At 36.6% G+C, this 21,970-nt stretch overlaps 1 protein-coding gene across 1 annotated transcript in view; it reads left to right on the top strand.

The window, feature by feature from the left end:
* Nucleotides 1–21,970, top strand: part of nfx1 (nuclear transcription factor, X-box binding 1) — a 77,131-nt gene that overhangs the window by 17,045 nt on the left and 38,116 nt on the right. The window contains exons 4-9 of the mRNA XM_028803792.2: nt 4,710–4,787; nt 8,866–8,971; nt 14,568–14,639; nt 16,889–17,028; nt 17,228–17,327; nt 21,323–21,540. Of these exons, the coding sequence (XP_028659625.1) occupies nt 4,710–4,787; nt 8,866–8,971; nt 14,568–14,639; nt 16,889–17,028; nt 17,228–17,327; nt 21,323–21,540 (714 nt within the window). The remainder of the gene's footprint in view (nt 1–4,709; nt 4,788–8,865; nt 8,972–14,567; nt 14,640–16,888; nt 17,029–17,227; nt 17,328–21,322; nt 21,541–21,970) is intronic.

Genomic DNA, 21,970 nt, shown 5'->3' with positions numbered 1-21,970 from the left:
GTGCTGACGCAACACTGGAAGGATAGACGGATAGAATAATTAAACATGTACTATGAAGATATTTCAATGTTCCTTAAAAGTTTTGAAGAATCGGCGTTCTAAGCTTACAGATGGCTTAAAGTGGCGATTGGGTATTTGGAGAAAGAAAAGTAAGGACAGGAATTGGAGGTTAGTACATTTGAAAGAGACAGTACTTCTGTAATAAATTATTTCATCGAAGGTCGCACATGGCGCAGCAAGCCTCTTGCGTGAGATATGAACAATCACTGCGCCACCGTGTTCCCGTGTTTAATAACATGCTTTCATTCCTATCATCATGAAAAACATATCACGTATACATCTCAGTATTTTAATTATTCAGAGAGCTGTAATATCACAAATGTAATGGATTCTGTGTCTTGTCGGAGAAAGAGAAAGAACGGAAGCACGCAGTGATTCACACACAGAGAGCACATAGAAGATCAAACACAGAACAAAGCATTTCACGTGCTACTTGAGAAACTAGTAAAATAAATGATTTTAAGATGAAGTTTATGATGTTCTACTTTAATGACAAAATAAACTACGTGATTAAAGTGGAAATTTCGAGATTAAAGTTGACATTTCGTGCTTTTTTCCCACTGTGTGCCTATTTTTTTTCTCTGTACCCTAATAAGCTTTCATATGACACTCAGACGGTCCGCTGCAAGTCGCCTTTTCACGCCGACTTTGATATGTGACAACTTCTTTTTTATTTCGGGCACTGTGCGACTTTGTGAACTTGAGCTTTCGAGTTTCTCCGACACTATGTCACTCGATCAACTTCCTTTTGTTGATTATACCACTGTTTAAACCAACAAATAGTACGTTTTTCCTTTGCCTCCACTTGGTATTCGCTGAAATTCTTATATTTTCCCCCGTGCTTTTCCCATTGTCTTTTCACAGATGGCTATTTATATCGATTTGCATATTCAAAGAGGCATAATTCTGGGAGGAGTTGGGGCGGGACAGAAGGCGCATGCACGTGCGTTACTTTTCACGCTGATCGGGATTTATGTAGTGGAACAACGTGAAAGTTTGCATACGCACAGATTCCTGCATCCGGATTTTTCTGTGCTTACGCACATTCCCGCTTTTGTGCTTACGCCATGTTATAGTGTGAGTTCTACGCACGGCGTTATACATGAGGCCCCAGGAAGCTACTACGTTAACAAGCAATAAAGAGCAAACTTTTAAAGCAGATCATAAGAGAAGTAGGATGTAGTTAGTTAAATAAAACCCAACTGGTACAAAACAGACAGAGGGCATGAACCCAATTTGATAAGGTAAGGAAACCACTTAAGTGCTGTGTTAGTCAGCCATCCAGGAACAACAGACAAGGTTAAACCAAATGGAGTCTTTGTTTTCTCCTTTACTGTTGCAGCAAAAATGTGACAATGATGGCCTGAATATTGTTAATTACACATCACTCTTTTAAGCTTTATGGATCAAACCAGTAGTCACGTAAGATGGAGAATAACTGTGTGGCACTGTGTGTTGGCTGTGGAATTTCAAATTTTATAACAATTAAACAAAAATCTGAAATAAGGCAGCTATTTTCCATTTGCATTAAATAGAATGTTTTTTGGCTTAAAAACAGTGGCGAAAGATCATAGGTTTAAAAGTGATTTGAAACAGATGCAGAACAATAGTTTTAGTGTACTGGAGGACTTTTTTAAAATCTGTTCTAAGTACACCTGATAATCATGAAAACTAAACAGTAGGGTAGCAAAAGCTGTCCCAAACTATGTTGTTACGGTATTTGGCTATAACTTTCACTAATTAAGATAAGAAGGTAATCAATCAACATTAAAAATGGTTGACCATGGAAGTAATATGCAAAAACAGAACTACAGAATACTTCAGCATTCTCTGGCATATCTAAAGTAACAATGCCAAAACTAATGTGAGGTAAACAAACCACTGTTGTTTTACATTTGAATAACCGCTTTAGTCTTCAAATAATACCCTTTTCAAATAAATTAGAATTATATTTATATAGTGACATTCAGTCTCATAGTCTTACTCCAGTCTGTTAAGTAAGTTCAAGATCAGGCTGTTTTTTTATTTTTTTTGTTTTTTTTCCTGTTATCATAGCATTTAGCATATTGGTGCTTAAATAGTTGCATTTTTTAGGATGGAATGAGGCACAATACAGCACAATACACATGACCACAAATGCATACTCATGATGGGCGGCTCACATTTCTTTGAACTTGTTGAAAGCAAGAAATGCTCCATTTTTGCAATAAATATAGTGTTCAAAAGAGAAATCTAGTGACCTTGCAATCGTAGAGAATTACATTTCCACTCTGCTAGATCATACCAGTATTAAAAGTTTTATTCGGAAAGAATAGAAAAGAAACTGTTTATTGAAGGAAATAGTGTTAAAAAAATCATTGTTGAGAATCTGGGCTAATGACAGCCAAGATTTCATTTGAAACGCAACAAAAAAGAAAATAAAGTTTTGCGGAATAAAGCAAAAAGAAGATAACATTTTGGCTCATAGCAAGGAAAATTGAGTGTATGAAAAACCAAGAAAATGTAGTTTTTGAACTCTGATCATATTCACTGTTTTAACTCCAAAGATAATATTTTGTATTGAAAGAAAACGGAACAAATATTTTGCACATAGAAAATTATACCACATGAAAATCAGGACTTGCTTAGTGGAGGCAAGTTTTGATTTTGTTAATGGTTGTAAAAGTTAGATGGAGCAAAAGAAACACATTTTTTGTTTTAATTAATTGATTTCACTAAGGGCTCCTCACGTTAAAAATTTTGGCTCTCCCACTTCAAACATTTTGATCAGGAGCAATATATGTGTCTGAAAGTTATGAATTCTCCGCAGTTAAGAATTGTTTTAAGTGTATAGATTAACTAGCCATGAACTTTACTTACAATGTTTTTATTTGCCCTGTATCCAAATACCTAAGCTGTACTACTTTAGATTTTGACTAGAGCAAGTGGGTTCACAACCTATGTGATACACAAGCAGCTCTTGGGGTATATGTGAGGGAATCCACACACACAAAGAAACTAGAGGGAAATATATAGTGCCCCTTAAAAAGTATAGTGGCTGAACCCATGTATGCTCAGCTTCTCTTCAGTTTCTCCTGTCTTTTCCATCTGATGATGCTACTGCTATGAGACTTCATTCCCATCTCACCCACCCCACCTTGTTCTCATCTTTTCCCTCCACCACCCACACCATTTCAAAGTCTCCCTCTGCTTACATGCAACATAACCCCACCCTCTTGCTCCCCACTACTTTGACTCGATCCATGTCTGAAGCAAGACTTCATGGAAATGACACATCAAAACGGGGATAACAAAACAGTGATTTTTGAGAAAAAGAGCATTTTAAGAAGTGAATGCTCTATTTCTTGCCTCCCCCCGCTCCCCAACGAGGTATCTGTCTATCTCTCAGGCCTGATATAGTATGTAACCTTAGGCTTTTTATTCCTTATCAACTATACTGCTGTTCTTACATTAAAAATCTTACATAAGAAAAATTAAGACACACATCCACACAAAAAACTATCAGTAATCACTTGGTAAAATTCCAAGATACAGTATAATTGAAGGGGAATTGAAGAAACATCACTTTTAGTTGTTTTGTTTGTGCCCAGTAAGAGTCCAGTACTTAACCTTTTAAGACTGAACAAATTGTACTTTTATGAAACATTCAAATCCTGGAAAGGTTATGTGAAGAAAAAATTTGAAAGCACCTGGCTTAGAGATATCACACAATATTGGATTACATACTGTATGTATCTATAAACTGCTCTAGTTAAGTATTTGATTTGACTAATAGATCTACTGTTGTCCTAAATCATGCTGTGTAATTACTGTTAGCAGTACGCAAGATCCAAGATCATGCTTTATTTTGCAGCATTAAGTTTATATTAGTGGGGACCCCTCAACAGATGATACAACATTTGGCCTAGGAATTGCATTAGTCTTGCTTAATTAAGGTAGTAGGCTTATCGTCTTTTGGTAGGCTAAGGACTGGTATAATTTAGATGTTCCATTAACACATTACAAAAGGAGTAAATATGTCTTAAATATTTAAGAAATAAGTTATGAAAAGTTACAACACAGATAGGCATCTTCATGAAAAGCAGAAATACATCCATCCATCCATCCATTTTCCAACCCGCTGAATCCGAACACAGGATCACGGGGGTCTGCTGGAGCCAATCCCAGCCAACACAGGGCACAAGGCAGGAACCAATCCCGGCCAGGGTGCCAACCTACCACAGGACACACACAAACACACCCACACACCAAGCACACACTAGGGCCAATTTAGAATCGCCAGTCCACCTAACCTGCATGTCTTTGGACTGTGGGAGGAAACCGGAGTGTCCGGAGGAAACCCACGCAGACACGGGGAGAACATGCAAACTCCACGCAGGGAGAACCCGGGAAGCGAACCCAGGTCCCCAGATCTCCCAACGCAGAAATACATCTCTAACCAAATACAGATAGGCCAAAGGAGTACAATTAAAGGCATTCTTTAACTTAAAATAGTTATACCTTTATTGGAAAAGTTTTTCTACTACTCAACCCCTAAACTTAAATTTACACTATTTTACATTCTCTTTGACATGAAGAATGACTATAAGGTTAAAAGTTTTGTTAGTTCAAAGATTATCTAACTGTCTATATTGTGCATAAATTTACAGATGGAAATGATGGATGGAGGTGTCCAGCTTGTCAGAATGTTGCAGTAAGAGTGCCAAATGCATACACGTGCTTCTGTGGTAAGTTAAGAAACATATGAAATTATCTTTGAACCTGATAGAGCTCAGGAACATGTATCATTATATTACAGTAGACATCTGTTGACAAATAGAAGTAAATAGCAATTCCACATTAAAGGGATAATTTTGTTATTAAATGTTTGTGTAACTGGATAGGCTCCAGCTTCCCCACAACCTTGCCCTGGATAAGTGGGTTAAGAAGATGGATGGATGGATCATTTGGGTAACTTTATTTTATGTGTTTGTTACTTGCTATGTATACACTAAAACAGTGTAAGAACAATACACATTATTCCTGTTAAAAGGAGTCATTACTACATGGATAATCTCTACAAATTTTGTATTAATTATTTAAATAATTTTAAATAAATGCATTCCTCAGACATTTGGCTTAAGCCCATGTCACAGTGTGCAGCTTCTAGTCGGAGGGTATGGCAGACTTGCCAACTACAGTTGCTGATCTTGTCGCCAGACCATGTAAATTTACATGACTGAAAATCACTGGCATGTCAGATTTAGCGACTGCATGCCAAACGTCTTGCATAGTTGGGCTCACCCCTTTTTGTGACCACAAGTAACATGCTGCCCGATGAAGCAGTTGCAGTACAAAGAGTTAACAGTTCAGGCAAGTTCAGCCACAATCTCTTTTTTTCTTTTTTCAATTGTCTCATGATACATAAAACAAGATATCAACACAGATGAGGTTCTCTTCTGTTTGTGAGGTTCAAAAACCCACATTCCTTATTCCATATCACTGCATCATATGCATTGCACCAATAGAGTAGCGTTTATCGGTTGTCAGCTGTCATGCGCACAGCTCTGATGCACTCAACCCTTAAATTAAAACAAAATCAGACATTTGATTTTTGTTGGGGGCAAGTCACAAACTAGTTGGAGCGAGTCAAAGGGTATGTGTCACTAAGATTATATAAATGAATGCTATGACTAAAAATCGTTCGAAAAGTTGTGTGGCATTTATAATGAGTTGAGTTGAGAGTATGTCGCAGTGTTTACTAACATTCTAGGTTTTATATATTATAAAAAGAAGGTAGATTCAAATGGTGCCTGTAAAATGACTTGGTAAGAACAAGATAATTACAGTTGCCATCATTACTACAATTAGGAAAAAAATTCATGGCAGTGCTTCCCTTCAAAGGATAATGTTGAGCCTAATAACACAAAATTATTATGTTCAAGCAAAGCTGACTGACTCAATTAAAATTGTTTTTATTTTTTCTTGTCAATAACCGACAGAGTAATCCTTAAAAGACTGAATTTAATAAAACTCTGATGTGGAGGTCAAGCAGCACTCTTCATACATTAATCACTTCTATTGACAACATTTCCATTGTCAATGATTATTAGTAAGTAACAAAATACATAATAGTACTCATTTAACAGATGTCAGCATGGTGTTAATGTACATTAAGTGCAGTAAACTGAAGATTAATGTTGCTGAGGGGCATGGCAGGTTTTCCCAAGGTCCACTTGATAATTTCTTTCAATTGGTTAAAAATGGTTTAGAGTTTTTAAAAATGTTTTTAAACAATCCTATACATATTTATATTCTAACTACTTTCACCAGAAACATTTTTCTTAAAAATGAACTTGCAAATGGCAAAACTGTCTCTGCGCTAAATGTAAAATAACCTCAGACCCCAAGTAATTGGAGAAATCAAACACAGCCAAAAAATGTAGATTTTTATGACTTTATTTCGAACATTTATTTAAAATGAAAATCAGGACACATATAGTTTAAAAAAAAAAAAAGGCCATATTAGGCAAACCACTAGTTCCTATGAACCAAATTTCTTCAAAATAATTCAAGATTGTAACAAACTCCAAATTTAATGTTCTTTGACATTATGTAAGGTGTAGATAGCCAGATACTTAAGAATTCCTAAGTTTTATATACCTGTCAAACCTTCAAACTAATTACAGTACTTTTTGTATATCTATATATATAAAATCCCTATGTGCGTCCAGGTGTTCGTGTGTGGGTGTCTTCTGGTGAAGTGCGCATGTGCGGGGCACGGTGCGATGCGCGATATTACTGTCAGAGAATGTTAGAGGCGTTTTACGGAAATACAAACCAGTATTACTGCGAGAGGAAATTAAAGGTACACAATACAGTGAATTTCCCATTGGGATTAATAAAGTATCTATCTATCTATCTATCTATCTATCTATCTATCTATCTATCTATCTATCTATCTATCTATCTATCTATCTATCTATCTATCTATCTATCTATCTATCTATCTATCTATCTATCTATCTATCTATCTATCTATCTATCTATCTATCTATCTATCTATCTATCTATCTATCTATCTATCTATCTATCTATCTATCTATCTATCTATCTATCTATCTATCTATCTATCTATCTATCTATCTATCTATCTATCTATCTATCTATCTATCTATCTATCTATCTATCTATCTATCTATCTATCTATCTATCTATCTATCTATCTATCTATCTATCTATCTATCTATCTATCTATCTATCTATCTATCTATCGATCGATCGATCGATCGATCGATCTATCTATCGATCGATCGATCGATCGATCGTGACGCATATTTCAGCCACATACAAGCCAGTCTTACTGTCAGAGGAGATTAAAGGCATATTACTGACGCGCACGCCTGTATTACCGCCAGAGAAAATTAAAGGTATATTACGGACGTACAAGACGGTATCCTTCAATAAGGGCGCGCACAGGCATCCTTCAATAAGGGCGCGCACAAAAAGGTGAGCCTCAAAAGGGCGACCTCAATTGGGCGCAGCGAATAAAGGCGCGCCTAAATAAAGATCTGCACCTTTGTTGCTCTTCACATATTCCAGAGCCATTTCAACTAAATTATCTACGAACACCTTTATTCCCCACGCTCAATTGAAGTCGCCCTTTTGAAGCTCGCCTTTTTGTGCGCGCCCTTATTGAATAGAGCCGTACAAGACAGTATTACTGTCACAGAAAATTAAAGACACACAATACACGGCGGCAGCCCACGAAGAACGGTCAGCTCAGCAAGTAAACATCAACAAAAGAAAGGCTGAAAGAAAGAAAAATACGACCAACAAAAAGAATGAAGTCAAAGTCCCTTGCCATTTAATATAGACTGTTCCTACTAATGTTTATGCACTACTGTTCTAGCGCCCGTTATTGTAACAGGCTGAATGACTAGTTATATATAATACACTATACAGTGCATCCGGAAAGTATTCACAGCACATCACTTTTTCCACATTTTGTTATGTTACAGCCTTATTCCAAAATGGATTAAATTCATTTTTTTTTTTCTCAGAATTCTATACACAACACTCCGTAATGACAACATGAAAAAAGTTTGCTTGAGATTTTTGCAAATTTATTAAAAATTCAATAGCGTAGATTGTAGACTTTAAAACAGCTGTTATCCTGACAAGGAACTTTTCTTTGAGAATTTATAAATAAAATTCTTACAAATTAAAGAAGAAAATTGCTGATTGTGTTGATGTGCTTTCAAAGTAGATTTGTAGCTCTGCTTATGGAATCTTTTGTGAAATCAAACTAAAACTGTTATTTTTCTGTAGTTTCAACAATGTCTTATTTTGATTTTTCTGCTGTCATCTGTTCATATTGTAATGTGTGGGTCACAGACTTGCACAAGAAAGAAGGAGGCGAGTCCAGATTTCCAAAAAACTCAGCTTTATTGTTGTGAAGACCGGAACATTCTCAAAGCATTTATTCAAATGGGAGCTGTCACTTAAACACATGCAGCATACAAGCAGTGACGATAACATCATCCTGCATTCAGTCCCTTATCAGACCAAAAGAACAGGTTGCTTTCTTGCATAAGATAGAAGACAAAAAGTGAATGCAAGGCTAGGTCAGTGGCCAGTTTTAAATGTTCCCCACATCAACCATTGGGAGACAAGGCATGTTACAGTATATGGTGAGCTGGCAAATTTGCAGTTGCACCAGTAGTGAACAACCAATCTCTGCCTGCAGTAACAGGGTTTCAGCACGGTTGGGGGTTGTTGGGGTCTCAAAAATCTCCTAATATATTTAGTTTCATACTATTGCAGGAAAAGTGAACAATCCTGAATGGAACAGAAATGAAATTCCTCACAGCTGTGGAGAACTATGTGGTAAAAAGCGATCGGGTCTCGACTGCAATCATCCCTGCAACATGTAAGCAATATTAATACAAAATATCTGAAATTGTAATTGCCATTGTTAAGAGACTTTCTCATGTCAGTAAGCCAGATCAAAGTCTGGTATGAGTCCACTTATAAACAGGTGAAATAATTTCTAACTTGCCCAGTGGGATCTTTATTTATTGGATGCAGTTTAGGATATTTTATTATTCTCATTCAGCATCTTAATGTGTCAGCTGTAGTAGAAGTATATATTACAATAAGATGTACAGTTTGAATATAATGAACCACTTAAGCACAAGATGTTCCACGGACATGGACAATGCCATATTTCAAAGTTGTTTGTGTATATTGCAGTAAACCCACAAGTCAAGCAATAGCAGTTATTGCATTTTTACATACCCAAGGGTGTTTTCTTTCAAATACGTTTCCATGTTGACTGCTCCTTTTCATTATAAAAATATGTGATTTGCACACACATATCCCAAGGTGAGCAGAGTGTCACAGCTGAGTTAATCTGCTTTTATCACATATCCCACCCACACACATGCAGTGAAAGTCACATTACCATTGGCTAGCAGAGTTTTACACTATTCCAGTGATGCATAGTTGTCAATGATTGGTCATTTGTACTATATGTCACAACTGTGTGTAAACGGCAAGGAATAAATTGCTTGTGTGACCGCTCATCTTTACTCACCATTACGCATAAAGCTTGAGTCAGTTTCTGATCATAGTTCTGACTCTACTGAGAACGAAATGTTTGCTGAAGGACGTGTTGCTACACTGGTTTGTAAGCATTGCTCAGAATATTGCTTTGAAACACTGTAGCATGCAGTTTTACGCTTCAAGCATCATGGATTGAATTCACACCTGGACACGCCTGGGGGGTATTTTTCGTACGTGGATTACTCGTTTAGCTGGATGTAATTGTTGACGATTTGGCATGATCCTGGATCTGTCGGTTTTTAGAAACTCTTGCTGGATGTGTTGTCATAGCAGCACATCCAAATCCTCAAACCTGCTCGGAACAGGTTTGTTCTATGTAAACAAGGATTAGCTCACACACTTAATCAGTGTCCGTGCATGGAATTCATTCAGTCATGGCTTCACCGTTCATGAATGTGCAACCAATTGATATCGGTGCGCAAATTATAAGAGGAGAATTTCATATAGAGAGGGTTTTGCGTGATCGGCAAGATCCTTTATTGTTCCCAGAGGAAATTCTTTTAGAAAAATACCGCTTTAGCCGAGGGGGAATATTGTGCCTCAAAAATGTATTACCACCTTATATTCGAAGTCAGACTAGGTGAAGTCGGGCTCTCACAACCACACAGACAGTATGCATTGCTTTGAGGTTTTTTTGCAAGCGGCACTTTTTTTATATACTGTAGGCGATACGGAAAATCTACTGTATGTAAAAGTGCAGTTTGCCAAGCAATTCGTAAAGTCTGTTTGGCTCTGAAATATTTCCTTCGGGTTTTCATAGTGTTTCCTGGACTCCTGCATGTGAATGTGAATTTCCCATCGGGATTAATAAAGTATCTATCTATCTATCTATCTATCTATCTGTCTATCTGTCTATCTGTCTGTCTGTCTGTCTGTCTGTCTGTCTGTCGACAATAAAAGAGGCCATTGCAGGTAGGTAATACACAGGCAAAAACACCCACAGTTCCATGAAGAATCTCACAATCAGCCTAAAATTCTCATTACCCAGGATTTCAAAATGTGATAGGGGCACATGGGACTGATCAGAGTGGAGTTTGATCAAACATTATTTGGAAAATGTACCTCTCCTCATGATGAATAATCAGACACAGTGTCTTCATCAAATATTTGACCTTCGTCAATATCTCGTTGGTCAGACATAAGTTCTAGGGATATTACATTCCCTGCAACTGACCCAACAAAAAAAAGAGGGCTATATGGAACATACCTATGGCACACATTGAGGACAAATATATGCAATGACCATCCTTTACCTGAAATGAAGTAACCACTGCATCCTGCCACAGGTTCTGGGGAGGAGCTTCCCCCTGGAATGCCCTCAGAAACAGGGCGATGGGCATTTTGCTGGAGAGCCAACTCTTCTGCAGGGGTTAGGTGTGGACTGTGTGGATCTCCACCTGTTTTTTGCTTGTCTGCCTTCTTATTAGCTTTAAAATTATTTTTTTTTATATTATATATGATTATTTATGTCAACAGTTCCTTAAATAGTTATATACCAATATTGACCAGTTTGAAGTATATTCTTGTACTTCACTTTAACCTGTTCCCATGTTCTCCTTGTGCTCATGTTTGATCTGGAATTATGACATATTAAATAATAATTAATCTGACACATAGGGAATGAAACGCTGCATTCAATAAGTACAATGCACACTACTTAGCGTTTAATTTGTCGGCCACTTTTTGCCAGCCGTCTTTTCTGGTTTGGGCTGCTTTTGCAGTGTTACCCCTTGTGCATATTAAAACTTAAGTTCTTCATGTCCTTCGAATAAAAGCTCCTGCTCCGCTTGTTTGAAAAAAAAAAAAAAAATGCGCCCGTTCTTTCGTCATTTTGTTACAGCCTATCAAAGACTTGCTGATCATGTTTTCTAGACTCAATATATATGGGCTTTTCAATCGGTGCGGGCGTGCACATTCATCTCAGATGATTAGATCCAGCTTGACTAATCTACTACACGGCTGCGTTTGAAAAACCGATTTATCGCAGATGAGTTTCACCGGCATTAACTCATCCAAGATGAGGCATCTGATCTCGGCTGATTTAAGCGACGTACGGAAAATACCCCCCTGTTCTCCCTATGTTTGTTTTCTGAGCAGTGCTCTTTCAGTTTCAACTTAAGAGTACCTGCAACATTTCTAAGCATACCAGTGAGTACTGTTATGCTGAACCTGTGCATGTCGGAGGTTTCTCATGAGGCTCATCCCTTTGATCGCATATCACTATATTACTTGTGTTACTGGATCACAAGCAAAAGGTAGCATTTTCATCTTGTGACTTGTTCATTGTGTAATTCTCCCGCCCCCACTCATCAAAGGGATCAACAACACCATGCTATAATGTTGATCTCTTTTCTAATCATGCTTGCTCCAAACCCTCAAAAAATGAGTGCAATCACAAAGGGCAATTTACATCGAAGCGCACCCCAGTGAGAAGTATTCTATTGATCAAAGTGGCACTATAGCTACGAAAGACAAAGAATTGTGTGAAATCAAGGTGCAAAGACCCGCCCATTAACCCACACTATTTGCATGTCGAGAACTTGAAAATGAAAATGCATGGTGGAAATGTGTCTTACTTTTCATTTTTGCAGCTTCATTGCGTTTCAGGCTGAAGATGAAATTGCAAATGGGATATTTCATTTTAATTTTAATTTTTGCCGCAGACTTTGAAAATGAATTTGCAAAAGAGAGATTTTATTTTCATTTTATAGTTTTAATTTTTATTTCCTTTTTTGCAGAAAATACCTCCCATACATAGTAACTTCATAACATATGCATAAGCATTGAATGACATTTAAGAAGAAATACTAGATTAGTATTGGAACAGTTAACATCAGTATTTGAAACATGTGGAACAAAATATATATATATATATATATATATTTTTTTTTTAAAGAAAAAAACATTCATAGCACTGCTCTCATTCAAAATTCACCATAATATAATTAACGTACTGTACATATTGCTACATCAGACTCCCCACATATTTTGGGTGGGTTGGGCTCCTTGTTTTAATACAAGGCAATGTATATCTTGTGAATAATATTATTATAAGTTATTCAAATATTGCCTCTTAAATAATAAATGTTATTCAACAACCTATTTGTGTCTGTGTAGACATGTTTAAACTAAACTGTTAGCCAAATTATTCTCCTATTGGACATTTAAAATAATCTTGAGTTAGTCGAAATTAAAGATACAGCGGGAAGATTCATATCTTTCTATAATTCTACAAGTTACACATCCTCAATTGCTCACTTGTAGAAATCACATTGATAATTCTCAAAAATATGTCCTCACAGTACTCAGACTAAAAGGAAGCATTTTAAAATGAGGATCTAGAGCTGATGCTTGTTGACAGCGAATTGAATGAATAGAACATAAAAGGAAAAAAAACTGGCCATCGTGACTGATAACGCCACTGTTATGGAGCTACTTCAAGTCGGCTGCTTTGTACACACGTTCATTTTCGCATCGCAGACTGCTCTGAAAATCCCAACAGTTGCTTTCTTGCTTAGTTGGGTGAGGCCTGTTGCAAACTTTTTCCACAGTAGCAGTACAGCTAGCCATGTGCTTAAAGAGAAGAAATGTTTATTGAACTTACCATTATACAAAATTGTGATTGATGCAGTCATGCAATGGAACAGCTTGTTGACTAGAAAAGCTTTTGGAACAACAGGAAGTCATGTCAGTAGCTCTGTATATAGGCAGCAAGGTTGCTCCAGGTGTGATTAGCATGCAGCGTGGTTGTCTGCAACACATTTGCTACAAGTGCCTACTTATTTTTAATGTGTGACTGTCACAAAGGAATCTGCTGCCCTAGATGTTCAGCTGTTGTGAGTTAAGTCTACTCTCTCCACTGGTCTGAGAGACATGGTGATGCTTTGCATAAGATCTTCATAAAGCTTAAGATTTTCATAAAGCCTAGGCACAATAACTTCAATTGCTTTCTGGTTAATATACTGTAGCATACCACAGTTCAAAAACCTGTATCATTTTTCGAAAGCCCTCGTTTGTTATTTTTTGAGCACAATGTGAATTAAACAGAAGATTGGAGCTACCCACTGTCTCCGGTGAAGATTATTTAGGCTCTGTTTGTTTGGATGTCAACTAAAATTACGTTTATGAGTGACGTTGGGATAAGTGATTTCTCAAATTTGTTGTGTTACACAGCTTACATATGCCTTTGCTTTTATCCAGTTGTTCTTTACCGACACGCCATTTGAATCCATTCAGCTCCACACATCTGATTTAAGTGCCAAAGATGCTGATTTCAGTTAAAGAAGATGCATTTAATGACAAAATAAACTATGAGAATAAAGTCATCATGTCAACTTTATTCTCGGCATACACTTTTTTTTTTTCCTTCAGCTTTTTTTTTTTCTTCTCCATGGCCCTAATACGCTTCCGTAGATTGTTATTTCAACAATGAGCATTTAAAGTTATGTGTCCTGCAAAGAGTGTTGTTTCTTTTTCCCATCATTATATGTAATATTTAAAAATCTCCTCTAAGAGGAGAAAGCTAAGTTGCAAGTCATCCAAATGACTACATTTTCCAGTAACTTCAAAAGGAAACTTTGTACCATGTATAAGACTGCTAGCAGCAACATTTTTCTGTCCTTAGAAAATAATTTGAAGAAGTATAGTAGTATACTGGTCTCAATAACACAAAAATAAGTAAGGTCTGATTTACAACAATTCTATGTGGTCCACTCTTTTATTTTGTAAATATAAAGAGGAGCAAAATACCACTTTAAAAACAAGCTTTCAAAAAAAAAAGAATGCTGAATCTGTTTGATTTTTATTTAATACCCTGAGTGGTCTTAATTTGTTAAGTGAACGTTTTACACATTTCTTTTAGTATTTCTATTTAAAAAGTTGCATTTTTTTATTTCTTACAGTTTGTGCCATCCAGGACCTTGTCCACCATGCCCTGCATTTATTACTAAAGCATGCATTTGTGGAAAAACAAGGTGAAGATTAATCTTTGACTTTTAAAGTTCCTTTTAGTTGTACAACCATACATTCTTCATTTTATCTGTTAAGAAGATTGCATTGATGACACTGAAAATGAGTAATCCTCTTTACTTCTTTACCTTTACTGAGAAATTGTGTACATTATTAAAAGAAATGTCTTAGAAGGTATTCATGCATCAATCCGTCATCAAATGTATTTAAATCTGTTCATGGTCAAGACAACAGCAGGGGAAAGTCAGGAACCAACCCAAAAATGTAGCCCGAGTTGATCATAGAGCACACTTATGCACATGCCAACACAACACACCGTCAGTTAACCTGACACATACTGTATATCTTTGAGGCAAAAAATGAAAACTGGAGAACCCAGTGGAAATCCAACCTGCACAGTTACTGGGAGAATGTACAAACTGCCTTCAAACAGTTCAGGCTGGGATTCGAACCACTGTGGCAATGTGCTACCATGTAAAAATTAAATTGCCATGTGTGTATATATAAAAAAGTTATTATATGCAGTATGTAAAAAGTTGGGACGTTATGTAAAATATAAATAAAATCCTGAATGCAATGATTTGCAAATCTTATAAACCCAAATTTTATTCACAATAGAACACAGAAAACATATCAAAGAAAAGAATAAGGTCATTTCGAATTTAATGGCAGCAACACATCTTTAAAAAGTTGGGGCAGGGCCATATTTACCACTGTGTAGCATCTCCACTTGTTTGAATAGCATTGCATAAAAGTCTATGAACTGAGGAGACCAGTGTGAAATGTTGTCCCATTCTTTTCTGATAAAGGATTCTAGCTACTTAACAGTCCTGGGTCATCTTTGTCCTATTTTCTTTTCATGATCTGCCACATGTTTTCAATTGATGAAAGGTCTGAACTGCAGGCAGGGCAGTTCAGCACCCAGAATCTTTTATTATGAAGCCATGCTGTTGTAGTAGATGCAGTAAGAGGTTTGGCATTGTTTTGATGAAATATGCAAGGCCTTCCCTGAAAAAGACATTGTCTGGATGGGAGCATATGTTGCTCTAAAATGCAGAAATGTGTAAACATTTCTGAATTGATGGTGCCTTGCCAAATGTGCAAGCTGTCAATTCTATAGGCACTCATGCACCCCCATACCATCAGAGATGCAGGCTTTTGAACTGCGCTCTGATACCAAGCCAGATGGTCACTCTCCTCTTAAGTCTGTAGGATGCGGCATCCATTTTTTTTCTAAAAAGAATTTCAAATTTGAATTTATCTGACAACAGAACAGTTTAAATTAGCTTTGGCCCAGACAACAAACGGTAGCGTTTTCGGGTCATGTTCACACATGGCTTCGTCTTTGCATAATGGAGCTTTAACCTGCATTTATTGTGACACAGCAAACTGTGTTCATAGACAATGATTTCTGGAAATTTTCCTGAGCCAATGCTGTGATGTCCTTTTTTTAATGCAGTGCCACCTGAGGCTCTGAAGAGCACATCCAGGCTTGTTTTTCGGCCTTGTCCCTTACACACAGAGATTTCTCCAGATTCTCAGAATCTTTTGATGATATTACTTACTATAGATGATGATGTTCAAAGTGTTCATAATTTTAAGTTGAAGAACATTATTCTGAAATTGTTCCACAATTTGAAGATAGTTTTTTGCAGATTGGTGAACCTCTGTCCATCTTTACTTCTGAGACACTCTGCCTCTCTAAGATGCTCTTTTTATACCCAGTCATGTTACTGACCTTTTGCCTATTAATCTAATTAGTTGCAAAATGTTGCTCTGTTTCTTTTTAGTATCTCTTAAGTTTTCATCCTTTAGTTGCCCCCGTAACAACTTGAGCTAATACTTTTCATTAAATAGTAAAATGTCTCACTTTCAACATTTGGAATGTTTTTATGTTCTGTTGTTAACAAAATATGGGTTTATGAGATTTGCAAATCATTGCATTCTGTTTTTATTTACATTTCACACAGCATCCCACTTTTTTTGGAATTGTATGAGAGAGAGTGAGTGATGCACACACACATACACACATACATCTTTACATAGCATAACATCTGGTATGTATTTTAAACTTAACATTGCAAGGTTTAACTAATGTACATACTAATTATTTTGTTTATTTTACACTGTGCAGAAAACTTCTAAAATTGTAGAAAATACTGAAAGGTCACAATTTAACATAAAAGTTTGTAATATGATGTCAGTATGTGGTAATTTAAAGTACCTTTATTTGTTGTCCTTTCTCTTAAATAAGCCAATCTGTACGTTGTGGACAATCAACTACAATTAATTGTTCCAATTCTTGTGGTGCTATATTGAACTGTGGAAAGCATTCCTGCTCTCAAGTGTGCCACAATGGAAAGTGTGAGCCATGCCAGCTTCAAGTCAATCAAGGTAATAAAAAATATACATCTGAGATGTAATAACTTGTTTGCAAACACCATATACTGTATCTAATCATACGTCACTTTTTCAGTAAACTTACTAATCTAAATAGTGTCCATTATTTTATTTTAATTTAGATTTTTTTTTATTTGTATTTTAAAAGTGTTTAACCAAAGTTTTGGTTTTTTTTTTTTTCTCCCACTAACAGTCTGTTATTGTGGCGCTAGTTCCCGGGAAGTACCTTGTGGCACAGATAAAGAACTCTATGATGGCAATGGGAACTTTTCTTGCCTTAAACCTTGTGAGAAGTAAGTAATGTGAAGCATTTATTTAGTTGGTAATATGTGGTTGTCATCAAAGACATTACAAGATTCCCTCATTCTTAATCTAAGACTCATGAGGTTATTGTTAGACAATGGTTTTTTGTTTATTAATGAAGCATCATATATTTGTGGATTTTGGAGTACTTTAAAATATTGATCTTAACAATTATTAGCACTTATTAGCTCCCTTCATATTGTTTAACCAAAACATCTGTTTAAAGAATTTTATGCAACCCTTGATGTAAAAAATTAGAAACATTGTTTCCTCAAAATCATAGATGTCTAAAATATTAGATTAGAATAAAGAAAAAAATTGAAATTCTACTTATCCCAGCACAAGTAAGGGTGTTTATAGGTATCCTTTTTCAAAAGTTTGAAAAAAACGGCTCTTGTATGCAGTCTTCTTTCTTTAGTCAACATCATGAAGGAGAACTAACACAAGATGAAAGGGGCAATATGTTATTGAATGTTAAAAAAATCAGTATTTTTAAATATGCACATTTCTGGAACATTGTTCATTAATGTTAACCAGCAAAACAGAAAAGGTTACAAGTGCATCTTGAGCCTCCATGCACAATGAGGGTATTATTATCCCTGTGTTGCCTGGGATTGGCTCCAGCAGACCCCCGTGACCCTGTGTTCGGATTCAGCAGGTTGGAAAATGGATGGATGGATAACCAGACAGGCAAAAAATAATTTATTAGTGACACTAAGAAATATGGTGTGTCTCATTGCATATTGTAAGTCATCAGTGGATATATAAGCCAAAATTCAATTTAAAAGAGATACCAAAGTGTAGTCATATTGAAAATAGGAAACACATAAAAGCTCACACAATGCTCTTGGTCACATAAGTTAACTTTTCATTCATTTATATATTATCTCTCAAGAGTGTCCTGAGTCTACCCCTATGTCTCCTCCTATTTTGACATGCCCAAAACCCCTCCCCAGGGGACACCAGTGTTAAAGTGGCCAATCTTGAAAGCTAAACATGCCAGCACTTGGATGGGAGACTGCCTATAAAAACCAAGTGGTTTTGCCAGGTCATATGAAATGTTTTGCTGTGCACTTCTAATATGGTTAAGATGAAATTTATTTTTTGAACAGTTGAAAACAGTATTACAATGAATTTTGCATGGCAATAAATGTCATTGGTAAAAAAATGTGTTTAGTGGGAAATCAGCGAATATTGATATATCCCATAAAATAATAATAATAATTGATTTATTTTCATCGTTGACTGCATTTGTCTTTTTTTTACTAGATGATTATATCTATGTCCTGAGTTTTACAGCATATTTGTAAAGTATTCTATGTATTCGTAAAGTATTTACTTTCTGCATACTTCATCGTGTTGTAGACTTAATTTTAAATTGATAAATTTGCCATTTTTACCCAACTCCAAGCACTGTGTATGGCACAGACCAGGCACTGCTGAAAAACTGCCTATTATCATCCCCACAGTAAAGCAGTGTCATGCCGTGGGTGCTTCTCAGTGGCATGGACAGGGAGACTGATCAGAATTGAGGGAAGGATGAATGTAGCCAAGTACAGACTGATTCTTGAAGAAAGCTTCCTCCAGAATTCTTGCAATCTCAGACTGGAGCGACATTTCACTTTTCATCATGGCAAAGACCCAAAGTATGCAGCCAAGACAATGATGGAGTGACTTCAGGACAAATCTCTGATTGTCCTTGAGTGGCACATCCACCGTTGATGGGTGATACAAGGAACATTATAAATGCGCAGGGCACAGTATTACTTGGCCACGGCCCTGCCTGACTGCTGTGTCTGTGTATAAGAGAGTGGCAGATCCCGCTACAATAAATAACCGCGCTGTTGCTGTTTCAAGCTGAATAAAGCTGGTGTTGCTAAAGTACTGAGACTCGGCTTCGTGTTTTGGGGTGCAAAACGGGGACTTGCACGTCACAGCACACACACACACAGAGTCACAATGCTATAGTAAACAGTATATGCGCATACGGATGTTGACTATATGAGTGAGGCACGCCGACTGATGATTGCCCACAATCCCGCAGCGAGAGAGAGAGAACCATCAGCTCAGTTGTGATCACATGACACTCAGCAGACAAAGCGTATACATACTACTCGTATTGCAAGACCTCGCTCGTTTATCAAGTCAGAATTTATTAAAAATTTTAGCTCGTCTTGCGAAACACTCGTAAACCAAGTTACTCGCTAACCGAGGTTCCACTGTATTTAATAAATTTGCAAACCTTTCTCAAAACATGCTTTCGCTTTGTTCTTATGTTATTGAGTGTAGATTAATGGGCAAAAATGGAAAATATATCCATTTAAAATTAATCTTCCACTCAATAAAGTGTTCAGAAAGTGAAGGGGTATGAATAATGTCCGAAATTTCCCGTATGTCTTTAGTCATTTTCAGCTTTAATGTTTTTTGGAAGTCAAGTAACATTGACCTTTTCTTAAACATTGCAATAATTTAAAAATAGTCGAGTAAAATTCCCCAGGGAGTTTGTATGAGTCACAGTTCTGTAGTTTTACTGTCTTTGTAATGCAGTTTATGTTCTCACTTAATCTTCATCATTTTTATTCTGCCTACCACTGTAACCCTCATCAGAGTAACATGCTGAATTGAGCTAATCAATCCACACTCAATCCTCAGCAATTTCCTCCAACACTTCTTGGGGAGTTTCTAGACATTCTTATGCCAATTAAGAGGTGTAATCCTCTGGGTCTTCTACCAGTGATCAAGACTTGTATATCTCCTGTGCAAAATACCTAGGGGACACTTTATCTGCAAGCACAAATCACCTGAAATTGAGTCTTTCAGTAGGAAGAATAAGTTGTCCTATTCAGGAGTCATTCAGTGTGATTGACTTCCACACACTGTCACAGATAATTAGGCCCGCATCTGTACTCCGAAACCTCATTGTGTTCATATGATCCCATTTTTATGATTACTAACTAGTGAACAAGACTATAGGTAAGGATAGTAAACTAGATTGACTGGTAATGTCAAAGTTTCACCTGAGGACAATCCTGGTTCACCACCATGAGTCTGCAAAATTGTTGGTGCATAAATATAGTGGTTAGTATCAAGATCATCTTATACCACACTTGTGAGTAATGCCCTGAAGTACTTGAATGTATCCACCTTGGGCAGCTGCTCACCTCATACCTGAAGAGAATAAGTCTCTTTTTTCTGGGGGAAGATAATGATCCCAGCCACATCACACTTGCATGTGACCTATTCCAGCACATGCTATAAAGATCACACTCTAATCATTCCCATGGGACATCATCCGCAAAGGGTAGAGATGCAATCCTATGGTTCCCAAACTAGATATTCTACAATCCTGTACTGTACCTTGATATTTTGTTGAAAAAAAACATGAGCAGGAAAGGAGACAAAATGCGCTCTTGCATGGAGTTGAGTGATTATATTAAACAGTCAACTTTAAAGTCATGTATGCAAACTGTAGTCTTACTTCACAAATACAGGGAACTATAGTCATGGAAGAGTAATGCTTGATCCACCTAGTCTTAAATCTTTTTTTTTTTTTTTTTTTTTTAACAAATATGCTTTGGGTTCCAAGTTATAATCTGTTTCCAAATCTACCAAACACATGTAGTCAAAACTAGCAAACACCCCTGATCCCTCAGATATCTATGCAAAGATGAAAAGCTGATCTACAGCTCCAGAGGCAGAATGTAATCTGCATCATTTCTTATTAAATAGAGACTCTGATCGAGTACCTCAGCCTAGACTTTCCAAGGAAGACTAAGGAATACAGTCCTTTGGTAATTGGTAAAGTAGTTAATGGATTTTTCTTTATTTAACCTTTCCCTTTAGAGAAACCCCAGTTCTAAAGATTTCTCCTGTGTCAAGATCCCAATCTTGGAATAGGAATTGCATTAATATACAGTATGTTTGCACAGCTTTTAAACCGGAATATTAATTGTTTTGTTTTAGTTTCATTTTTTTCTTTCCTTAGACAGCTTGGCTGCAGAAATCATATTTGTGTGCAAGTATGCCACCCTCAGCCATGTCCTCCTTGTTCTCGTGTTCCTGAGCTAGTGATCTGCTGCCCATGTGGACAAACACCCCTCTCCAAACTCCTTGAACTTGGTTATCCTGAAAGAAAAAGCTGTACAGACCCCATACCAACTTGTGGAAAGACATGTGGCAAGCCACTACTTTGTGGAACAGATGGTTAGTGATTTTCATAAATGCTGTTTCATCATCAGTTTTAAAAATAAATGCTTACATATCTTAATTTTGATCTATAATGTGTTTTATATTCTTGATCTTGAGGAACTGCTTAACCATTTTTGTAAATTATAGCTTCTGGATTCAATCAGTTTTAGAATAAAGAGAAGTATGGTGTCAGTAATATGTCCAGACTTAAAAATCAAAACAGCTATTTTTTACTAGAGTGACCTAACATTCTCACAATTGTTTAGTGCAATTCACGGTTACAGGGGAAAGAAGCCGATCTCCATATCATTAGAAAATAATGAAAAAGCTTGCTTGAACCAGGACATCATCCATCACAGGGTCTACTCATGTGCACAGAACACTTTTGCTCACATGGGAGCCAATTAAGAACCACCAGTTTATGTCATGTACACATCTTTGGGGA

Source organism: Erpetoichthys calabaricus, chromosome 6 (genome assembly GCF_900747795.2).
Source record: "Erpetoichthys calabaricus chromosome 6, fErpCal1.3, whole genome shotgun sequence".
Classification (NCBI taxonomy): domain Eukaryota; kingdom Metazoa; phylum Chordata; class Cladistia; order Polypteriformes; family Polypteridae; genus Erpetoichthys; species Erpetoichthys calabaricus.
This window is presented reverse-complemented; position numbering and strand designations above follow the sequence as displayed.